Source organism: Tachypleus tridentatus, chromosome 7, assembly GCF_004210375.1.
Source record: "Tachypleus tridentatus isolate NWPU-2018 chromosome 7, ASM421037v1, whole genome shotgun sequence".
Lineage (NCBI taxonomy): Eukaryota > Metazoa > Arthropoda > Merostomata > Xiphosura > Limulidae > Tachypleus > Tachypleus tridentatus.
In genome coordinates, this window is record NC_134831.1 from 156778224 (window position 1) to 156801165 (window position 22942).

At 35.0% G+C, this 22942-nt stretch overlaps 1 protein-coding gene across 1 annotated transcript in view; it reads right to left on the reverse strand.

Moving 5' to 3' along the window:
• LOC143256985 (peroxidase-like) overlaps positions 1-22942 on the reverse strand; it is a 38969-nt gene that overhangs the window by 10815 nt on the left and 5212 nt on the right. Inside the window, exons 2-6 of the mRNA XM_076514990.1 lie at positions 12069-12281; positions 11779-11867; positions 8129-8231; positions 6475-6692; positions 3810-3983 (exon numbers count right to left, since the gene is read on the reverse strand). Of these exons, the coding sequence (XP_076371105.1) occupies positions 3810-3983; positions 6475-6692; positions 8129-8231; positions 11779-11867; positions 12069-12281 (797 nt within the window). The remainder of the gene's footprint in view (positions 1-3809; positions 3984-6474; positions 6693-8128; positions 8232-11778; positions 11868-12068; positions 12282-22942) is intronic.

The window sequence follows — 22942 nt, forward strand, 5'->3', positions numbered from 1 at the left end:
TGAAAACTGTTTTGTTGTTAAGCGCAAAGTTACACAATGGGCTATTTGTGTCTTTTTCACCACGAACATCGAAACCGGGTTTTTAGCGTTATAAGCCCTCACATGTACAGCTGAGTCACTGGCACACACAATGTAGAATATATTAAGATTGAGAGTGTTTCGATTTTAGTGTCCGAACGAGAATTATTTAACCTTATAAAAATAGCTCAGAAACTGCAAAACATAAATAAATAAAAACATAGAATTTATTTTTTATTGTTTACCAGTCATTTACCCACATTATTAAGTTCGAAAAATATTGATTAACAGTTTTTCCTGAAGGTTAAGAGATTGGACTTATTTTTAATACTTTATTGTATTGTTTAATATTAGGAGATATGTGCAAGTTTATATAAGCAGTATCTTGAAATTGAACATTCAGAAACTTTGGAAAATACTTGAGTTGGTAAAAAAATTTTAATTGAATCAGTAAACTAGATACATATAATAGCCTCGCATGGTTAGTACTTTGGTTAGGAGCCAAGCATAACGCAAGATAACCTGCCTAATAAACTAGAACGCAAAGAAGGTTGGAAGACCTGTGAGAAAGTGGTCGTTTTACTGGAAATAACAGGATATGTTGTCTTTAGTGTCACCCATTCTATACAACGGAAAAGAACTAGGTCAAGGTATGCGTATCTGTTTATGTATGAGAACATGATCAGATGGAAGGATATGAGAGAAACAATTATGTATAAAACTGAACATGGTTCTAATTCTGCATTAGCTAGTGATACATTCCAATATCGTGCCGCAAAAAACAAAAGTCTGAAATACACTACCAGAACTTTTCGTTTTCAAACAACACAACCTGGCCTGGCATGGCCAAGCGCGTAAGGCGTGCGACTCGTAATCCGAGGGTCGCAGGTTCGCGACCAAAGTTATTGCGGTTAAAAAGCTCGTAGTTGGATCTCAGTTCTAGACAGGGGGTCCGCTTTGGCGGTTACTTCCTGGCCTAAACATTCTGCCGGTTTTCCCTCGGTGCCCTTGATTGAGTGTCTTGGGTGGCGGGCAAGTTTACTTTGAAAAAATTAGAGTGCTCAAAGCAGGCGAAACGCCTGAATAATGGTGCATGGAATTATGGAATAGGACCTCGGTTCTATTTTGTTGATTTTCGGAACACGAGGTAATGATTAAGAGGGACAGACGGGGGCATTCGTATTGCAGGGGCTATACCCCGGAGCGGGTGCAAGGCCCATAGGTGACTGTGCCGTCGACGGAGGTCGCCTCTCTGGAGTCGGGTTGCTTGAGAGTGCAGCTCTAAGTGGGTGGTAAACTCCACCTAAGGCTAAATACGTCCTCGAGACCGATAGTAAACAAGTACCGTGAGGGAAAGTTGAAAAGAACAGTAAAAGTCAATAAAACTATATCCAAATCATTTAATATAACCGCAGGAGTGCCCCAAGGATCAGTCCTCTCTCCACTTCTATACATAATTTTCGTCAGTGACATACCTTTCCCAAATCTAACATACACGCATAATTCACAATACGCAGACGACATCGCTATCTGGAGCATCTCCAGAAACCCAGTGATGGCCATGTCTCGCGTACAAGAATCACTAAACAACGTCTCAACATGGAGCAACAAGTGGAGAGTTGTATTAAATCCAACCAAAACACAAGCAATTACCTTCTACAGGAAATTAAAAAAGCAAAGGAAAAATCTAGAAAAAATAAAATTATCTCTCGGAAATACAACCATTAACATGAGAAAAACATCACATTTCTTGGTACCACTTTCGACACAAAACTAACATGAAAAAAACATGTAAACAATATACACTCATCAATTAGAAAAAGGATTTCACACCTAATGACGTCCACTAATAGAGTACGGATGTCAAGTAACATACAATATGTCAAATAACACACTCCAGAAAATCCAAGTTCAACAGAACAGAATACTAAGATCTGCATTCAGTCTACCGTCATTCACGCCAGTAAATTATATACATGAAATTAGCAATTTACCAACACTAAGAGATAGACTAACGGAAATATCACACAAATATTATCTAAAAGCAGAAAATAGAAACAAACTAACGGCATCACTATACAAATTAAGTAGTGCACCAACAAAATACATTTCACCTTACAACATATTTCAAGAATCACAAATTACACAACAAAGTATCTAAAAAAAAAATTTATGTCAATAATATGTATTCCTTTTTTTCAGATATCAGGCACACGATAGGCAAAACTTTCGGCGCCTGTCCTGTGAAAGTGGGTTTTCTCGGGGCACTCCCGTTTCCCCCCACAGCAAAAACTTAGGCATTGGATTTTTAGATCCCAGCCCAGGCAACTTTATTGCCAGACCCTGAGTCGGGTCGTTTGATTTGATTTGAATTCTATTCATGTTGACATTTGCTTGACTTCTTCCTTTCGGGACAGGTCTCGGCCATTCTTTCCGGTGCTGCCTTTGCCTCCACCCAAGACAACATTTAGAGAGAGATCCTCCACCCAAAGAGTTAAAAATAATAATAATAATTAATTATAAAAAAAAAACCAACTTATTCCCAATAACAATTCACGAAAGGGGACGAAGAGGAACCACAACGTTCCTGAACACCCCAGTTGGAGAGAGAACTCTTCTGATTTCTCTCTCTCTAAACTAAACCCCTGCCACGTTAGTTTGCGTTTGTTTGCGTTTGCTCGTAATCCGAGGGTCGCGCTAAACATGCTCGTCCTCCCAGCCGTGGGGGCGTATAATGTGACGGTCAATCCCACTATTCGTTGGTAAAAGAGTAGCCCAAGAGTTGGCGGTGGGTGGTGATGACTAGCTGCCTTCCCTCTCGTCTTACACTGCTAAATTAGGGACGGCTAGCACAGATAGCCCTCGAGTAGCTTTGTGCGAAATTCCAAAACAAAACAAACAACACAACCAAGTGCAATAAAATTACAAGCCCTAACTAATTTAGTATTTTTATCATGTTTACTTCAATTAAATTATTTTATTAAAAATAATACATCAACCTTGGTTAATAAATAATAAACATAATTGAAAGCTATCATACCATCCCTAATATAGTGTTATCCATGAAACAGAACTTGTAACTGATTTTGCTGTTCCCTTGTAATATTATTATCTGCTATTAGTATCTGCACAGTATCGTACAATTAATAAGCCAGTGAGATGTGTGTGTGTTCTATAGCAAAGCCACATCGAGCTATCGTCTGGGTCCACCGAGAAAACTTGAGATGATCTAAAGAGAAGACAACCGGACAGCAGCATTCACAGTGGATTTTTGGGCTACTTTTGTCATATTGGATAATGTGCTTGAATCGACATACTTATAGCGCCCTCAAGGTACCGCGTTTTTTTTAACAAGTTGCGAAAGATTATTGCTGGTGCTACGGGTAATCGGCTTGTAATAATAATGGTAATCTACTAACTGATTATTGCTTTACTATTTCCACATAACAATGCACAGTAACTTTCCGATAAGTTGAAATCAGAGATAAATAGAATGACAATTTAAGTTCAAATTGAGTCTGAGGTGTTGTTTCTACAAAGATAATTATTTTACGTAATAGTGGAGTAAATTCCATATCTTAAGATATAACCCAAATTTCAGGTAAACCAATAATTGAAGACGGGATCTTTATAAAATTTTATTTAATATTTATCAGGTAACGTTTACCGACTGTGATAAATGAATTCATTACTTTGAATTCTTCATTTTTTCGTAATAATGAAATGACCATGAACTTGAATAAAAAATTGTAGTCGTATTTTATGACAACTTTTGAAGCTATCGAACATACCTCTAGGTGGTGCCGCAAGGGTCATATCATGGTCAATAAACTGACCCCATGACATGAGTAAAACGGAGAGGTCACTTGATGGATAATCAAAGTCTCGATGGATATAAGCACTCACCATCCTAGCAGGAGGAAGAAGACTTCCATCTACCACTGAAACACGAGGCTCAGAAATACCTAGGAACAAAAATGAAACATTATTTAAGCTTTCAATACATTGATATAATGTTTGTTCTGCAAAAATACTTTGGTTTAAAACCAAACTTACATCAAAAGTATAAAAGTCTTCTCATCTATAGTTCGACATAATCATAACATCTTAGCAGCCATTTTGGTAATTATAAAGGAGGCTATATATATGCAACAGTGTAAGGTTTTATAGTTAGTTGTTTTATTTTTCGAACTGAATCTCAAGAGATCAGTTCAGCCTCACACCCACCACTAAACTGGTACAGATGTGTTGACGATACAATTGCTGCTTTCACATCCATATAACACACACACTTAGTTTTTCAACCACGTTAGCTACATACACCTCAACATTAAGATCACCTGCGAACACGAGAGAACCAATCGAATAACATTTCTTAACTTCAATATCACGAGTGAAAACAAAAATCCACAGAAAAATCACCCATACTGGACTATACATTCCCCGGGAATCAGCACATGAACAAAACAAAAACTCAACATATTAAGAAATCAAATAAACACAGCCACAAAACTATGTTCATCTGATAAAATTAAAGATGAAATCAACAAAATAAAACAACACTTCATCAACATAAACAAATTTACTTCCAAAACAATTGAAAAAATTACACGCACTCACCCAGATGAACAACACAGAAAACAAACAATACAAGCCCTGCATGGCCAGGTGGTTAATGCATTTAATTCGTAAACAGAGGGTCGCGGGTTTGAATCCCCATCACACCAAACATGCTCGCCCTTGCAACTGTGGGGGCGTTATAATGTGACATTCAATCCCACTATTCGTTGGTAAAAGAGTAGTCCAAGAGTTGGCGGTGGATGGTGATAACTAGTTGCCTTCCCTCTAGTCTTACGCTGCTAAATTAGTGACGGCTAGCGCAGATAGCCCTTGTGCAGCTTTACATGAAATTCAAACAAACAATACTAAATTCAATGAATCAACTAACTATAACACCTTACACTGCTGCATACTATATATTCCAGATATCAGCAAAAAAATAGCCAACATTAGAGGTAAACAAACTTATAACACAATATTCCAGTAAATACCAAATTTATTCAAAAAATAGATACAAAACTAACATTCGTACTATGTAAAAACTACACTGACAACCATAACACCAATATTATTTATAAAATACAATACAACAGCTGCCACAATTTCTATATCAGAGAAACAAGCAGAAAAATGGAAACCAGGTACAAACAACTCAAAACAACACCTTCGCACGTTTTAGAACACTGCATATCAAATAAACACAACATAACCATAGAAAACGTCCGGATACTAAGTAAGGAAACAAATACAAACAAACGCAAAATCAAAGAAGCCATACTTGTACAAGAATTCAAACCTAAAATGACACCAATATAAAGAAACACCTTTAAACCTGTATTAATTAAAATTTATCATCGAACTGCAACGCTCCCTACAATCTCGAGGGAATTCAAAAGTACGAGATCGAATGAAGCTGCTGCAATTCCAATTCCTTCTTACAAATGTTTCATGAAAACAGCCCTTGATTTCGAGTTGCAGCTAAAAACGTGTGTACTTTTCGCTTGTAAATCTTCCTTAACTTTAAATCCTTGCTCATTGTCATTTTATAGTGTCACGATACATACCCAGCTTCAGTTGGGTGTAGTTTTCAAGTTCATTGCTGTCGTAAGCGCTTACCTTTGCGAGATTTCTTACTGTAAAGAAAGTTTTGAAGACCATTTTTTGAAAAATTTTGTGTCTTTAGGCTTTGCACTACTTCTTGAACTATGCACACTATCCTCCTTTGGAAGAGACTGTAATACAAGTCCAACATAAATACAATCGTGGTAGCTTTGCACTGTGGAATCGATGGGACGTCTACGTGACCCAGATATATAAATTTAAAAAGGTGGTCACTATCACATCTGCACTGACATGTCATTGCATTAGCTTATGTAAATTGCTTTATAAAATGCAACAACTTCTCTATCGTGATTGGTTCGGTGTGTTGGTTGCATACTTTTCCTTTCATCCAACTTTGTGACAAAGAACTTGTTAAAAATGTGAACACTGATGTTTAGTTAATTTGAAGCCGTCATTAATAATATAATTGCCCATTATTATCTTCTCTTTATTTAATTTATGTCCCAACGTTTATCACGATAATATTTTTCACTCTTTGTCCCCTTTGGTTAGTTTTCAACATATAAAAATGTGAATAAACTTTTAAATATGATAACATCTATCATCCTCATCACTCTTTAGACTGCGACTTGAAATGTTCTTGTACAATTATTAGAGTGATGTGTTGTTAAAATGATTGCATGTTCGAAAAGTGACGCGGTAGAAACTTGCGTATGGAATCTTTTCTTTAAGTGTTCTCAACAAATATTTCCTATAGATACGTTAAGGTAGAAATTAGAAGTTTAACATGGTTAATAAATTACGACAACTGAGAAAGTAATTTTGATAACTTGCCGTCTTTGTAAACTGGTGGAAGTTGCCTGACAAAAGGTGAATGAGTCGATCCCCAGCTGGTGTGATGCATATTATTACACACTCCTGTGTAGGTTCGATACCTCTCAACGGTGCAGGGAATAGGTTTCATATGGGCAGGGCATACTTCCCAGATGTCTGTGCGTGAAGTGTCGATCATTGGTAGACCATTGACAATTTCGTCAGGAGAAAGCTGAAATCTGAATAGTAATAATTATGAAACTAACGATTTAAGCAGACTCAGTTTCTTTACTAGGTTTTATGACAATAATTTGTTATTTTTGTAAAATTGTGAAAAGCATTTCTTGTTTTATTCTCTTATTACCTACTACAATAAAAATAATATTTGACTAAGTAATATGGAACAAATTAAAAAGTTATTTTTACGATATGTTGACTTCAAAGAAACTAAAGGTAGAAAAACTGACCAAGTAATGTTATATCTTAAATAACAAAACAGTATTTAAAAATACTTTTTTGCAAAAATGAGATTTGGATGTTTAATGTTTATCTATATAAGCATGAATTATATTTTTATATGGTAAACGTGTGGCCACTACGTTTTTGGATAAAAAATATTGTTTACATTCAATAATTACATTTCTGAACGTATTTGCGTTGACAGTGTAATAGCTAATAACCCCTTATGAAAGCACTGCACCCTATTCTTTTAAATAATTTGTTTTAACGGACAAGCATTTTCATGCACTTCACGCACTTTAATACTGATTAGTTTATCAGTACATCATAATTTCAGGGTTCCTGGAATAAACTGGATACTGGATACAAAATATGAGTGATTGAATCGTCAGTAGAAATACACAAATAAAATTTGCCCATTTATCTCTGTATTTGTACTAATGACTCAATCACTCATGTTTTGTGTACAATCCTCGCGAAACATTTTGTATAAATAAATCTAATTTTATTTCCACCCCACCTTGATATAACATTGAAAAAATCATTTTCATTAAATTGTATCTGACTTCATTTATTTTTAAAACATCTATAGCCGTAAAATCAAAACATTATCCCCTCTTTCTCTCTATTTAGCCCCCCGTGGCACAGCGTTATTTATACATAACGTTAGACATCGGGTTTCGATACCCGTGATGGCAAGAGCACAGGTAATGCAATGTGTTGCTGCTTTGCCCTTAACTACAAACAAACTATATTTTTAAAGGCTATTAAAAGCGCTTGTATTTCAGCTTAGACTTTATCAAAACAAATGACCAATTTATCAAATATAAGAACGTCAGTTAGAATGTCAAAATAAAAATACGCATAAATTAAACTTGTTACCAATCGTTTATGTTAATATTCAATTCTTGACTGCCCTGCAAATGTAAGCCCGTCTTGCTATTTAACTGTGCATGCACCTCATATAAACAGATGTAAACAAAAACCGGGTGTAAATAATACTTGCTTATTAGCTTAAATACAGGCACGAATGTAAAAGATTTAAATTAAGCTTCTCACTACCTAGTTAGTATCTTAGTTAGAACGTACAAATAATTAAATGACTTACTCCCTGCCTAGATAATATCTAGGATAGAAAATATAAAGATCTATATTATACTACTGCCTGGCTAATAACCTGTTTAGAACATACAAATACCTAAATTATACTACTTACTGTCTAGCCAATATCTGGGTGGTAGTTAACACCAGTTCTGCTGTTTTATCGATGTGTGGAGGAAGTGGTTCCAAAGAGTTGATTGTCGACGGTTGTGTGTAGCCTGTGGAAGGATCATGGACCATTAAATACCATTTAATTATTTTCACTATAATGAATACGTTTTTCTATCATGCATGTAAATCTACTTTAGATTCTCCTAGAAACGATGGTGATAGGTACAGAAGGGTATGAAGCTAGTATTTAAAGGAGATGGAAAATATATAAACTTACATAAAATTAACCTACAGTAGGCGGATAAATGTAAACCTACATGAAACTAATCTAGATAGAAAGTGAACCTAAGCTGGCCTAGAAAGAAAGTGGAGAAATTTAATTAAGGAGGAGCGGAAATATCATCCTACATGAAAGTGGTTTACTTAAAAAGGATCTGAGGAAGCATAAATGTACGTGAAGGTTAGATGATCTGAAACGAACTGGAGAAATAAAGATTTACGTGAAGCTAACCTACACAGTACAGGTGCTTTATAGCTTATGGGTATGATCTAAATGACAAAATTGAAAAGATGTAGCTGTATCGATAAAGTTAGTTTCTGGCTTTCAACTTGTTTCTAAGTTTTGTATTGATTTTGATTACTTATAGTTTGTCCTAGGTAGACAATTTTCATTTAAACAATTATAGTTTTAAACCAGTGGTTCTTAACCTGGGTTCAATGGAACCACAGGGGTTCGGTGAGTCAGTCTCAGGGGTTCGGCGGAGATCAAGACACACACACACGGTGTGTGTGTGTGTCCGTTCTGTTCACCCCACTCCTATGATTCGTGACGTCATGCTCCATTTGGCCATCATTGGCTGCGGCTGATCACGTCACATCACTTGGCCTTAATATCTGTGCTGCAGGGAACTTAGTGCGCTTAGCAGTCGACTTGTGATTCTAGTAATCGTGCGTCATTTGTGATTTTTTTCCTAATCTTTCAATCCCTTCATACTAACTATGTCGAGCAAAAACAGAAAGTGGTCGGACTAATACGTACAATATGGATTCACGTGTATAACGGAACATGATGGGAGTCAGCGTCCTCAATGCATGATTTGCAATGCCAAGTTGAGCAATTCTAGTCTAGCACCGGCAAAACTAAGACAACACTCCCTAAAGCTGCATGGAGATGGGAAATACTAGAACACAACGCTTGCTGAATTCAAGGTAAAGAGAGCCAGGTTCGATGGAAAGGCTACTTTGCCTGTTTTCGGCTTTGTATCCATCGACAAACCGATCCTCACAGCATCGTACGAAGTTGCGTACTTGATCGCAAAGCAGGGCAAACCACACACCATTGGTAAAGCACTCGTAAAACCAGCTGCGAATATCATGTTGGGAAAAGCTGCTGAAAATAAGTTATCCCAAATTCCTCTTTCAAATGACACCATCAGCAGCAGAATAAATGACATGAACGATGACATTTTGGCTCAAGTAGTTGCAGATCTGATTCCAAACCCAGCAAAATTCAGCCTTCAACTCGACGAGACCACCGACGTTTCCAGTCTAAGCCAACTTGTTGTATTCGTGCGCTATGTGAAGAACGACGAGATAAAAGAAGATTTTTTATATTTTGTAAGCCTCTTCCAACAACAATTAAGGCAGCCGACGTGAAGAAACTTGTGAATGACGTCTTCAGAGACAACGATCTTTCGTGGGATATGGTTTCTGCAGTTTGTTCTGACGGAGCTCCAGTCATGCTGGAACGAAACTCTGGTTTTGATGCGCTGGTGAAAGCCGATGTACCACACATCATTGTAACGCACTGTGTTCTGCACAGGCATACGTTGGCAACAAAAACCTTGACTTCAAAATTGGCAGAAGTATTAAAAATTGTAGTGGAATGTGTGAACTTTGTACGAAATATTGCCCTGAAGCACCGCATCTTGAAAGAGCTGTGTAATGAAATGGGCTATGAATTCGAGGTACTTCTGTACCATTGTAACGTTCGGTGGTTATCCCGGGGAAAGGTGCTGAATCGTGTTTTCGCCATGCGTGTGGAATTAGCCCTGTTTCTGCGAGAGTATCAACATTGTCATGCAGATTGCTTCGAAAAATCTGAGTTCATTCTCATTTTGGCGTACATGGCCGATATCTTCAATGCTCTCAATCATCTTAATCAACAGATGCAGGACGGTGTAGTCAACATCATCGAAGCGGAAGAAAACCTGAAGGCTTTTTAAAAAAAGCTACCGTTATGGAAACGACGAACAGAGAATGATAACTTTGCAAACTTTCCCCTGCTGGACGACTGTGTAAGTAAGATCGAAGATGTGTCTGAAATCGGAGACATTTCTGTTCCCGGAGAACTGAAGCAAACAATTGCCACGCACTTAGATGAGCTTACAAAGTCTCTCCACGGATACTTCACCACCAGAGAGTCATATCCAGCATGGGTGAAACAGCTGTTCACATTTAGTGTTGGGATAGCAGATGTCAATGATGAATACCTCGATGAAATTATTGAACTTCAGCAGAGCCAGGTTCAACAGCAACTTTTCAGAACAACAACGCTCTCAACGTTCTGGTGTCACCAAATCGTAGCATACCCTCTTATTACTAAGAAAGCCCTTGAGATACTCATACCATTTATTACAACGTATCTTTGCGAGCAATCCTTTTCGAGGATGGTAGACATAAAAACGAAGAAAAGGAACAGACTTTGTTGCGAAAATGATAGGAGAGTAGCACTTGCCAAGGTGAAGCCGTGCATTTCTGAACTTGTCTCTGAAAATCAACAGCAAAAATCACATTGATTTGCAGTAAATATTCATTGAGTTATGTTTTGTGTGAAACTCATGTTTTGTTGGTTTTGTTCTTTGAACACAGTGATATTCTGTGCAACTGATGCATAGTTCATTTTGTTCACTAATAAAATATGTACTTGTGTTTTGAATTTGAAAAAAAATTTTTTTTCCCAATTACGAAGGAAATGTATGTAAGTACGAAACTTCTGAGATTCAGTACCTCCAACAAGGTTAAGAATCACTGTTTTAAATTAATAATGAAAAATATAGTTTCATCACCCCCGAGTAAGACCATTACAAAAAAATTGAAAAAGTTTCCCTCGAGAATTTAGAAAAAAAACACTGACTCATATATAATGTTAAATAAATTAATGCCAATTTTAATGTTCGCAGTAAAACTCCACAGTGGCACACCAGTATGTCTATGGACTTAGAATGCTAAAATCCGAGTTTCCGTACCTGTGGTGAAAAGAGCACAGAATGCCCATTGTGTCGCTTTGTGCTTAATTACAAAAGAATTTATAGTAAAAGCCCTGTATACAGAAACCTCAGTTCTTTGCTTAGAGTGTATCGAAATGTAGCGTTAGCTTCTAATCTTGAGTATACCAGAAGTCAATGTGACAATATGCATCAATATGTTACCTGTTTTTTTTAGCACATTCGAAAGGTGGGGCGATTTCTTCACCCTTGATTCATAAATGTCGAAAGCGTTAAGTTTTAAATTTAATTTCTCAAACTTCTTTGACATTATATTTTGTTACTATTATGAACTTTAATTTGTGACAATAACATTTCATATCAAACCAAGTTTTCAGATTAAGAATCAGTCTGAGTCCGGCATTTGAGAAATATACATAGGTATTACCTCTCTGACGCTTAGCTTCAGCAAGAGCACGGTTAACATCAATATAGCGAATACAAATATCTTCCACAGGATCTGTTGAACGAAACGGTCTGGAAGAAAAAATGTACAGGTAAGCAAAATAGCTTATAATATATATATATATAATTTCATACGTGAATAGTTTTATGTCACAATGATACTGTTATTATAGCGTAATTGTTACAAAGTTTTCATTAAGATCTACTTAATTCAGTATTAACAGTCAGATTACAATAATATTTTAATAAATATTTTGAAAGTAAAACTCTTACCCAGGTTTCAGGAAATTTAAAAATCCATCGTAAGAGTGCACTGGTGTCCTATCAAAAAGATTGACGCTAGTTCGCTTGAAGATGACAGCGCACTCACTCGACTTACTGCCGTCATTGCTCTCAAGTTTTGAAATGCCATTAAATACGCTGTTCCGCTGGGACAGTACCGAATTCCAAGAAAATACTCCCAGTAACGTTAAATACACTTCATACCTATGAAACAAAAACAAAAAATAATAACTTCGCTCAAAATGATGTACTGATTTGTCATATTTTTGTATAAAATATCATTTTAAATGTCAAGAAAAACCATTTTACCTCCCTCCCCACACGCGTATGTATATATATACATACACAGAGAGAGAGAAAGAGAGAGAGATTAAACTGAACAAGTTTGCATTTTTAATAAAGTAAAGGTGTAGGTTATTTTTTTAAAATGGTGGTTAACCAAACAGTTTAGACTAGAAGACTTTAGTTTAAATTAGAATTAGCCACTATTACACTAACTGTTTATACTGACAATCACACGAGGTTTAATGATAGGCAAGATGTCCTTAGACTCAAAAAGGAAAATATAATTATGTCGAAAATAAAATGACTATAAACGGCTGAGATGTAGGATTTAAAAAATTAAAAGAGAAGCAAACTTCAACATTTTTTTCACGTAAATAAAGTATGAGGCACCTAATAATTCAACACAGTAGGCTCAAGCCTAAACCCATAATGTTAATAATATGAGAATAAAACTTTATTATCTTAATGTGTTTGTTTCGTTTTTCAAATTAAGCTTTTGAAATTAAATAAACAAGGGTATATATGTGATAATTTTTATTTCTTAATTTTACAGATCATTTATACTGTAAAAGCAATAGTTATAAATGTAAACCTAACTTTCTGATGCAGAATTATAAAATAATGATCTAATCATGTGGTTTTATTCAACTGAACCTATAACTGTATTCTTCAAATATGTAAAATAAAGTAATTGCTACCCTCTTTTAGGATAAAATATACATACAACTAATCGCTGTAAAAGGGAGAAAAATATCATTTAAAACATGCGAAATACTTGTTATACTTTAGTATTTATGATAAAGATATTTTGTGTTTGATTGTTTTGGAATTTCGCACAAAGCTACTCGAGGGCTATCTGTGTAAGCCGTCCCTAATTTAGCAGTGTAAGACTAGAGGGAAGGCAGCTAGTCATCACCACCCACCGCCAACTCTTGGGCTACTCTTTTACCAACGAATAGTGGGATTGACCGTCACATTATACACCCCCACGGCTGGGAGGGCGAGCATGTTTAGCGCGACCCTCGGATTACGAGTCGCACGCCTTACGCGCTTGGCCATGCCAGGCCTTTTGTGTTTGACTACATTTAATTTTTTTTCTTTTCAGTAACTCTTTTCACTGCCTTGAGTAGTCACTTTGTATTTTTGCCGTTTTGAACAAAGTTGCACAAAGGTTAAGTGCATATAGACAACCCTAACTTTGAAGTGACAATCTGCAAGGAAAGCAGCTAGTCAACAGCTCTTACTGTAAGGCTACAGTATTCTGACAGATTAGTAAGATTTCATCATCACTCTATCAGTACAAACATGGTCTTATAGTAAAGAACATGATTTTTGGAAATGGGACAAGAGTTATGAAAACCTCATATTCAAATTCCGGTCACTCTAACTTTTCGGCCACGCCAAGCTCTACTCAGAGTTATAATATGCAATGTATTTTTCTTGTACAAATGAAATATGGGAAAAACACAGTATGGTATATGTTTAAAATATTCTTATTGCTTTACATAACTATATATTTGAAAATCAACATATAATTTATGGATTTTCAATGCACGTTTTCATCATTCTTTACTTATAAAGTTTTACCAAATTTAACTCACACTTTATTGTTTTCTAAAAAATAAATAACTTTTAATAGTAAATAAAATAGATTTCATGTTAATTTATTTATTATTCATAAATTAGAAATTGGGTTATGCTTTAAAAATTCTGTCTGTTACTTTTAATAAATCATGTTTTTTTAGTTTTCTATCAGCACCCCAATGGCTCTGTGGTAAGTTTGAAGGCTTATAACGGACTTGGTACATGTAGTGGGCACAACACACGTAGCTTATCGTGTAGCTTTGGGCTTAATTACAAACTAACAGTTTTATACCTTCTGTTGATTTAGATAAAAGCATGAAAATAAGATGATATAATAATACTGACAAATAACTGGTCATGCCGGGTCAATTCTCATATGTAAAATCTCCGCTAGTTTTTAACTAACAAATTACAACTGACATCTTAAAGGAGTGTAAAGCTCAATGTGGTAACACCATATAAGCACACATAGCATCAGAAACAAACAAGTGTGTCTATGTGAAGTTAAGGACATTTTGCTCTTCTCACCAAAGGTATCGAAACCTGGTTTCTAGTGTTGTAAGTCTGTAGACATACTGCTGTGCAACTGGGACAAGGCGTGTGTTTTCTTATAGCAAAGCCACATCGAGCTTTCCACTCACATGTATGATAGTAAGACTGTTCTGACCTAATTAATTTCTAGAAAGTTTGCATACATTGTTCACGACCAGTGATTTTTGTTATAAAAAGAAGAAAAATTCCACGTTCTCAATATTCTAACGTGTCAGTATAAGAGTATTTGTTTGTGCAGTCAGTTACACGAGGACATGAGAACTTGCTCTACAACTAAGAAGTCTGAGCTGCGTATTCTCTTCTCTACTGTGTACGTACGTGCCTTATCCATGTCTGTATGTACAGGGGTAACAGGGAAATGAGACTTTTCTAAACCTTCTCGAATAATCAAATGCCTTCGGGCAAACAGCTCGATAAGGTAACAATGAGTCATGACTTCAAACTTCACCAACCTTCCTATTTCTTAAGCCAACATATTAGATATCACACGCTATAAAATCTATAAGTCCAGAAATGAGACATCACTTTAGACTTAGGATGTTTCTTTTTCTCTTCAATCAGTTTGTTAAATTAACTGTAAAAATATACATCTGCATGGTTTTCTACAGGCTGTGGCCAATCCTTCAATAAACACTGAAAACAATACTTTCGAATCTATGAAGTAGATGACAGATTTGTAAAGTACCGATTAGATGGTACTTGAAACTAGTTTTGTTTTGAACGAAAAACAATGTTTTATGACAGATAAAAGGTAAACCTAAAAGACCGATTATATACACTTTAGTATTAAAATAATTAATTCTCTAAGTATAAGAATTCTAAGAAATAGTTTAAAAAACAACATTTGTAGTGTTCCTTCTACTTTCTAGGGCTATAAAATTAGATTTAATTTGTTTTGCTTCAGTGTTTAATTTTGAAAGATACTTTGTTGTGCGCACGCTTTATGTTGCTCTTATTACTGTACTTAAAAACATGTGAACATCAAAACTAAATCATCTCACCGGATGATACTGTATCAAACCCCTGAAATAACATTACCCAGTACCCCTTAAAGTCAGTGGAAAGTTTACAGTCTTAAAACACTAAAATACAAAGCTCGATTCCTTGTGGGAGACAGAGTACAGATAGCCTATTGTATAGCTTTTCGTTAAACCAAACAACCCAGCTAACCAACCTGTATATCATTGAAACTAAGTTTGAAAAGCCGTGAACTTTATTAATTTCGATTAAACTTGCTACTTGCTTTTCCAACAGAGGATATCTCTTCCCTTACTAAATTAATTATGGTCACTCCTTCTGAGCACGTCCACCTGAAGTAACAGTTATATAGATCAGAGATACTATCTGTATATTTTATGTTAGTTAGAGGTTTTGTTCTACCTATTTTACCAACGTGTGGTGAGTTCGAGGTTCAATTTCAAAAAGTGGACAGGTCGTAAATAGCCTGTTATGTAGCTTTGCGCTAAAACGATCTATCAAACAAGCCAACGTGTAGTAAAGATTATTTTAGCTATTTGCTATTTTAGCCAACACGTTTTAAAGGTCAGGCATAGGGACTTGCTATTTTAGTCAACAGTTGGAAGAAGTCAGAGATGCAGTGTACATAGATATAAGTTAGAAATAGTATTTGTCGAATATATACAAGTATTCAAGGTCAGGGGCACTGTGTAATTTTCTAATTAAGACATGGTAGCAGTCCGAAATATTGGCTGTTATACTGGGCAAAACGTAAAGAGGTATAAATTACTGGTTCGTCAGTTCACTCAGCCAGTACATTAAAGGACATAGATTATAAGTTAAGTGCGGAAATAAGAATAATTTTCTTAATACAGGAAACGAGATATTAGTAAGTTTCGCACAGAAAGCTCTTAGACATAAATAACAAAATGTACGAAGTACAAACAAAACAGTAAAGGTTAGTGAACATGTTTATATTTTAAACATTTTTATAAACCAGTCAACGACTATGTTAATATAAACATTATCTGACGTTTGAGAAACAAGTTTCCTTTCATACTTTTCAATCCTTTGTTTCTATTGTTATTTTTATTTAGATACCTTGATAATAATTTTGCAATACAAAATAAAAATCTGGAAGTAATAATTCATAACTTATATAAACTATGATTAACAATGTCAAATATCTGATATTTGAAAAAAAACAATAAAAACGTTTTCTGTTTTTGTGTGTGTGTGTGTGTCCGTTTACAACTGGTGAACCGAAGCACCGACTGTCACCAAACCTAGCATCTACCCTTTCCCTCCTTTTTGGATGGTCCATTTTCGGATATAGCCCTCTATGCTATCCTGATGCCTTCCACCTGTGTCGTATCCACTTATATACTGGCGAACTGACAAACTATTTGTCACCAAACCTTGCATGTACCCTTGGGTTTTTCTGGAAGTGATAGGTGGGTAAGAGTTCGGATCTGACCCAACTATGTCACATTTGGGGAGGGGCTTATATCTTCCCCGTATGACGAACGGGCGCGCCAACTAGTATGGATAATAAGACAATAAAACTAGCTATTCTGTCAGCGTTATACAAAGAACAGCCGTAATATTATTCATATAAAACACCCTATAACGTTATTTTTAAGATGTATAAACAATAACTTAGTTCTTACGAACAAATTTGTTTGAAAAAATTAGACAGATGACATTATAAAAACACTTTTGGGTTTCAATGTGTTAAAAGTTACATTGAAAGCGAAGTTAAAAACCATTCGTCCACAATTGATAGAATATTTTGTAATTACTAAATAAGTGAAGTTTTAGTTAAACATCTACATTAGACGTTCCGAAATACCCTATTGTTTTTACCTTGCCACATATGGGTAAATATGTTTATTGGTCATAAAAAATCAGTTTTAAAATGTACTTCAAAGGATATATACTCAAATACATACATCTGTGGTGTTTTTTAATTTGTAATTTAACTGTTGTCTGCAATTTTGTCGCGGGTTTGAATCCCGGTCGCACCAAACATGCTTACCCTCCCAGCCGTGGGGGCGATATAATGTGACGGTCAATCCCACTATTCGTTGGTAAAAGAGTAGCTCAAGAGTTGGCGGTGGGTGGTGATGACTAGCTGCCTTCCCTCTAGTCTTACACAGCTAAATTAGGGACGGCTAGCGCAGATAGCCCTCGAGTAGCTTTGCGCGAAATTCAAAAACAAACAAACAAACCCAACATCTTTCATAACGTTCATATGATAATATCAGTTTCAATTAAAAGGAATTTATACTGATATAATTAATGTAATCTGTTCTACAGGAAAGGCCTAAGCACTATTTTTAGATTAATACAAATATATCTTGTAAAGACATTTATTTAGTAAAACACTGGTGTAACTAGAATTACGTGACATGGTTCTCACCTACTGATTTATAGATCGAATATACATATTTGCATATAAAAGATGGAGTTCAAATATTCAGATATACCAAGCCTGCAGAAGTTAATACATCTATTCTTCGTATTGATATATCTAAGTTTATATAGAAACACGTGTAAAACAAATGTAGAGAGGTGAAAAACATTAAGAACACAATATGCCTTGGATTATTATCCTTATTTTTGTTAGTTTCAGAAATTTACGTAAAACCACACAAGGACTAGATGTGGATAACCGTTCTTAGTTATGAACTGACAGACTAGACGGAAGACAGCTAGTCAACACCACTTACCAAATCTGAAAGAATAGACTGAAGACAGCTAGTCAATATCGCTTACCAAATCTGACAGACTAGATAGAAGACAGCTAGTCAACACCATTTACCAAATCTAATTGACAGAGTAGATGGAAGACACCTAGTCAACATCACTCACCGAATCTACCTGAAAGACTAGACGGAAGACAGCTAGTCAAACCACTTACCGAATCTTTAGGTACACTTGCTCAACTGCAATCCTTTAAACTTTCGGAAGGCCTAAAAGTGTGAATTATGTTTTTGGTAACTCCGAGTACACTATGCCTTAGAATCTTCATCAAACAAGAGACTTCACTGAACTCGTTAGTTCACAGTTTTTGCTTTTTTTTTTTTTTCAATTTTCAGAAACTTGTTCTGTTAGCAACTACAGTATATTTTGAATATATACCAATATTACGACGAAATTATAAAAACTTTATATCCCGAGCGTTTTGGAAAGGGGCAAACAATATAAAATATTTTTTAGAGAAACTGAAAAAAAAACAGTTGCAAAATTAGGACTCATTGTTCCATTTCACTTTGTTTCTCAATTTAAGCAGCAAACTTTGTGATACAAAAGCAACAAGAACAACACAGCTGGCAACATTTGATACCCCACATTCATTTTTGTTAGATTATTCTTACGGTATGGTTCTTTATAAAATGTTTCCTCAAAAGCTGCACTTTATTTTATATCTCTTTTTTTAGTCAACACTGTATTAAAATTGCTTTACTTTTACTACTCAGTGTTAACCAGCTGGAATATTTTCTCTTTACATTTAGATCAAGTTACAGTTGCGAGATAAATATGGTTTAAGTTTTAAGACAAACCTGTTTCTGGGAACAATGCATATTTCTGACCATCTCTATAAAATGTGGCTCTTGTGGGCGAAGATTTCTACGTTATGTACATTTTACGTATAAAGAACATTTCAAGTATATCTTACTAGATGGTTTAAGGCAACAAGGATGTATTTGAAAATTCTTAGTTCTTTTTATAGATGTGCTATGTTGCTAGTACTTCGAATGCAGATTTATTCTTACCCTGTGTGTATGACAAACATGAAACATAGTAAAATACATTAAACAGGTAATTTTAAATACTTATATCTGAACTCTACTTTCAGTTAGTGTTTTAAGAAACCTTTCAAACATAACTTATCTTTTCAGTCATAATTTATATTTAACTTAGTAAATAGTAAAGAAATCTCTTCAAAACTATTAAATCCGGATCTGGAGCTTAGTGAACTAGAATCATTGATTTATATACAACTATTATCGTAGTTGACCAAATTACTGTATTTTAAAACTTCATGACAAGCTCAATAAACATTTAAATATTTTCTAATGAGTAAACTTTAATATTAGAACAAAATCCGTGGGTAAAAATCGATATTAGGTGTCACCTTAAACATGAAATACATTATATACACACGTATGTGGTCATCTGAGTTATTTACATGATTTATGAAACAAAATGTCAAGAAATCACAGTACGAATTGTTGTTTTAATGTTACAATAAATATGTGATCTTTCAAATATGAAGTCTTAGGTTTGAATTGTAACAAGTATTGGTATTATGGTAAAGCAAAAGTTCAATCAAGCTTCAGATAATTCAGTTAAATTAATAGAATTCTAGTTATATAGACTCTAAATATATAACTCGCCTTGACTTTTGTTGTTAGTTTAGCGCAAATCTACCCAATAACCTGTCTGTTCTCTGTCCGCTGAGGGTATTCGAGCTCTGTATTTCAGAGTTGTAGTTCCCTTTCTTTGCAGATATTTGTACGTTTTGCTTTGGAATGTGACAAAATTATAGCAAATGCTTTATAAGAGTGCACTTCCAGCGCGAGCTGAATATTTGTGTAAAAATTATTCAACAACCTGAGACAGAGAGTAGGGGCTAAAACGATTCAGATACCCCGAAGGAAAGAAATTTTACTTTTTAGCTTATTGCAGCTCAATATCCCAATCTAGTGTCGTTAGGTCATTTTCTCAGCAACCTCCCTACCCCCATTCTCTATTGTCAAGTGAACAAGATGAAATTATTACGTTGTTTGCTAAAGGGCATAATTTTTCAATTAAAACTGGGATTGTTAGTTATGGGTGAAAGGCAGTAACTTATATTTATAGAGGACGTACGTGTCACCTATAAAAGTTCACGTAAGAAAAATAAAAATGCAATAAATAAAATGTAAATAACATTACGTGTGGTACATTTTCAGGACAAATGGGTCACTTCAGTTCTCATTAAAGAGCAAGAAAGAACTTTCAAAAAACTTGTTTAAATCAAGCAGCGAAATGCTTATTAAGTACTTAAGAATACATTAATATATTTGAGTGGTTTCACAGATTTTCTTTTCTTCTAACAGCTTGAAAATTATAGTTTAAATACCTTGTTTTATCACAGAAATTTCGTAATTTCGGTTAATATCTTTAATTAGTGTATCCTAGGGTTAATATTGCCGTCAGATAACATCGTGAATCAAAACAATGCTAGATTGCTATTATATACTTAATAAAGTACTTCAGGTTCATAATGAAAGTTAGATCTCGTGTTCAGAGTAAGATGTATTATATATTTTCTTCTGGAAAAAGAGAGTATATTAGTACTAGTATTGATTGGGTTTGAATCTTGTGCAAAGCTACACGAGGGCTATTTGTGCTGGCTGTCCCTAATTTAGCAGTTTAGGACTAGAGGGAAGGTGCATAGTCATCACTACCCACCGCCAACTCTTGGACTACTCTTTTACTGAAGAATAGTGGGATTTAACCGTCACATTATACCATTCCCACAGTTCAAAAGATGAGCATGTTGGGTGCGACAGGGATTCGAACTCGTGACTCTCAAATTACAAGTCGAGCGCCCTAGCTACCTCGCCATGTCAGGCTTACTTTTCTTGGCTTGTAATCAAATAATAATAGTCGGGTGTTATAATATTTGTAGAAACAGAATTCCAACTATATATTATATTTTACTGCTGATCAACATGAAAGAAGGTCCATACAGTTATTAAATAAATACTCTTTTCTTACATTGTACAATTTTCACCTATGAACGTGTTAAATCTGGACACATATTTAAATTTGGAATAAAAATTATTTACATATAACGAATAGAATATTTAAATATTTGTATAAAGTTCCAAAACAAATATCTGTGCTAGTCTTGCTTAGCCATAAACTAATTGATTAAAGGTAAGACAGTTAGTCAACAGCACCCGTTGCCAATTCTTGGGATTTAGCTGTCATCTTATAAAACACCCACAGCCCCAATCTGCGAAGCATGATTTTTTCGGTAATAGAATGCGAACAGCAGTCAGACACATAACCAATGGACCATGCTTGGTTCTACCAAATTGGAATTTTCAATTTGAACTGCATTTCGTGCGTAATTCGATTAAATGACAGGATCGGAGATACTCCAAGATTCAAGTATAGTCGTCTCTTGTTGTGAATTATGGCAAGAGGAAGATTCGTTTGTTAGATACCTGTTGCCACATGGGTTTTATCTGCGTTTTCAACCAAATGTCTAAAATGAATGTCAGTTCAATAACGCGTTCGAAGCTAAAAGTGCGAATGATATTCAGAAGAAGTACGTCTTGAGCCTTGGACTCTTTTGTTTGTAGTCCAGCACACTAACGCCTAGGTTATACCTAGTTTGTGTTTAGAGATGGTTGCAAAACCATTTCTACATTTCTTCTTTCAGTTTATCTTAGATAACTGAAGTGTGTAACGTGAATATGAACAATAGAAATTGATTTAAAATTATTCAGTATCCCACGACTGGATAAACCAAAATTTCATTGTCGAAAACAAAGGTATGCTTTAACATTTCTTTTCTTCATAAAAAGTAATAATCTTCATTGAGCCTAGGATGTATTCATAGAACAAAACAAAGTTCTACGGATACTGAATTAAAGTGAAACATTCCTAATTGGTAACAGGATAATTAAAAGAGAAAACAGCGGAATTTTGATTGCTTTGTTTATCTGCAGTATTTGATGTCAATATGGATAAAAAAATCATTAAAATGTTGCATTCAAGATAGGCCAATATTACAAATGATATCTGCGATAGTCTTCCCCAATTTTGAACTGATAAACCAAAGTCAAGAGAGCAAGTCAACAATATCTGTGGGCAAATCTTCAGTTATTCTAATCGAATAACTGGAGTTGATTGTCATTCTTATAATGTACTTATACCCCCAAAGTGCACAGCGTAACTATTTCAGCTACGGAAATAAAACAGTGAATTTTTGGATCAATAGTTCGAGTAAACTAATTGAAGTGTATTTTATAATTGGTATATTTGAAACCAAAACCAGGCATTGCCTTCAGATATTGAGATAATTTTATAATATACAAGTAGATATAAAGGCTGAAAAATGTGGGTAAGATGTTTCATAGTCAATCGACGTAGTACGTATATACGGTCCCCCGCTAGTACAGCGGTATGTCTTCGGATTTACAACGCTAAAATCAGGGGTTCGATTACCCTCGGTGGGCTGAGCAGATAACGCTTTGTGGCTTTACTATACGAAAAACACACAGTGTGTGTGTGTGTGTATATATATATATATATATATATATAGTTTAGAACCGGAAAACAAAAGATCTATCAATGTTTATTATTATTCTCTTTTGAGACAACGTTGAAAGGCGGAATAAAAATTGTTTACATAGTCGTATATAAATATTATTTTTCTACAAATTAGTAACCTCTGTAGTAATATTAAATCTGATGAAAAA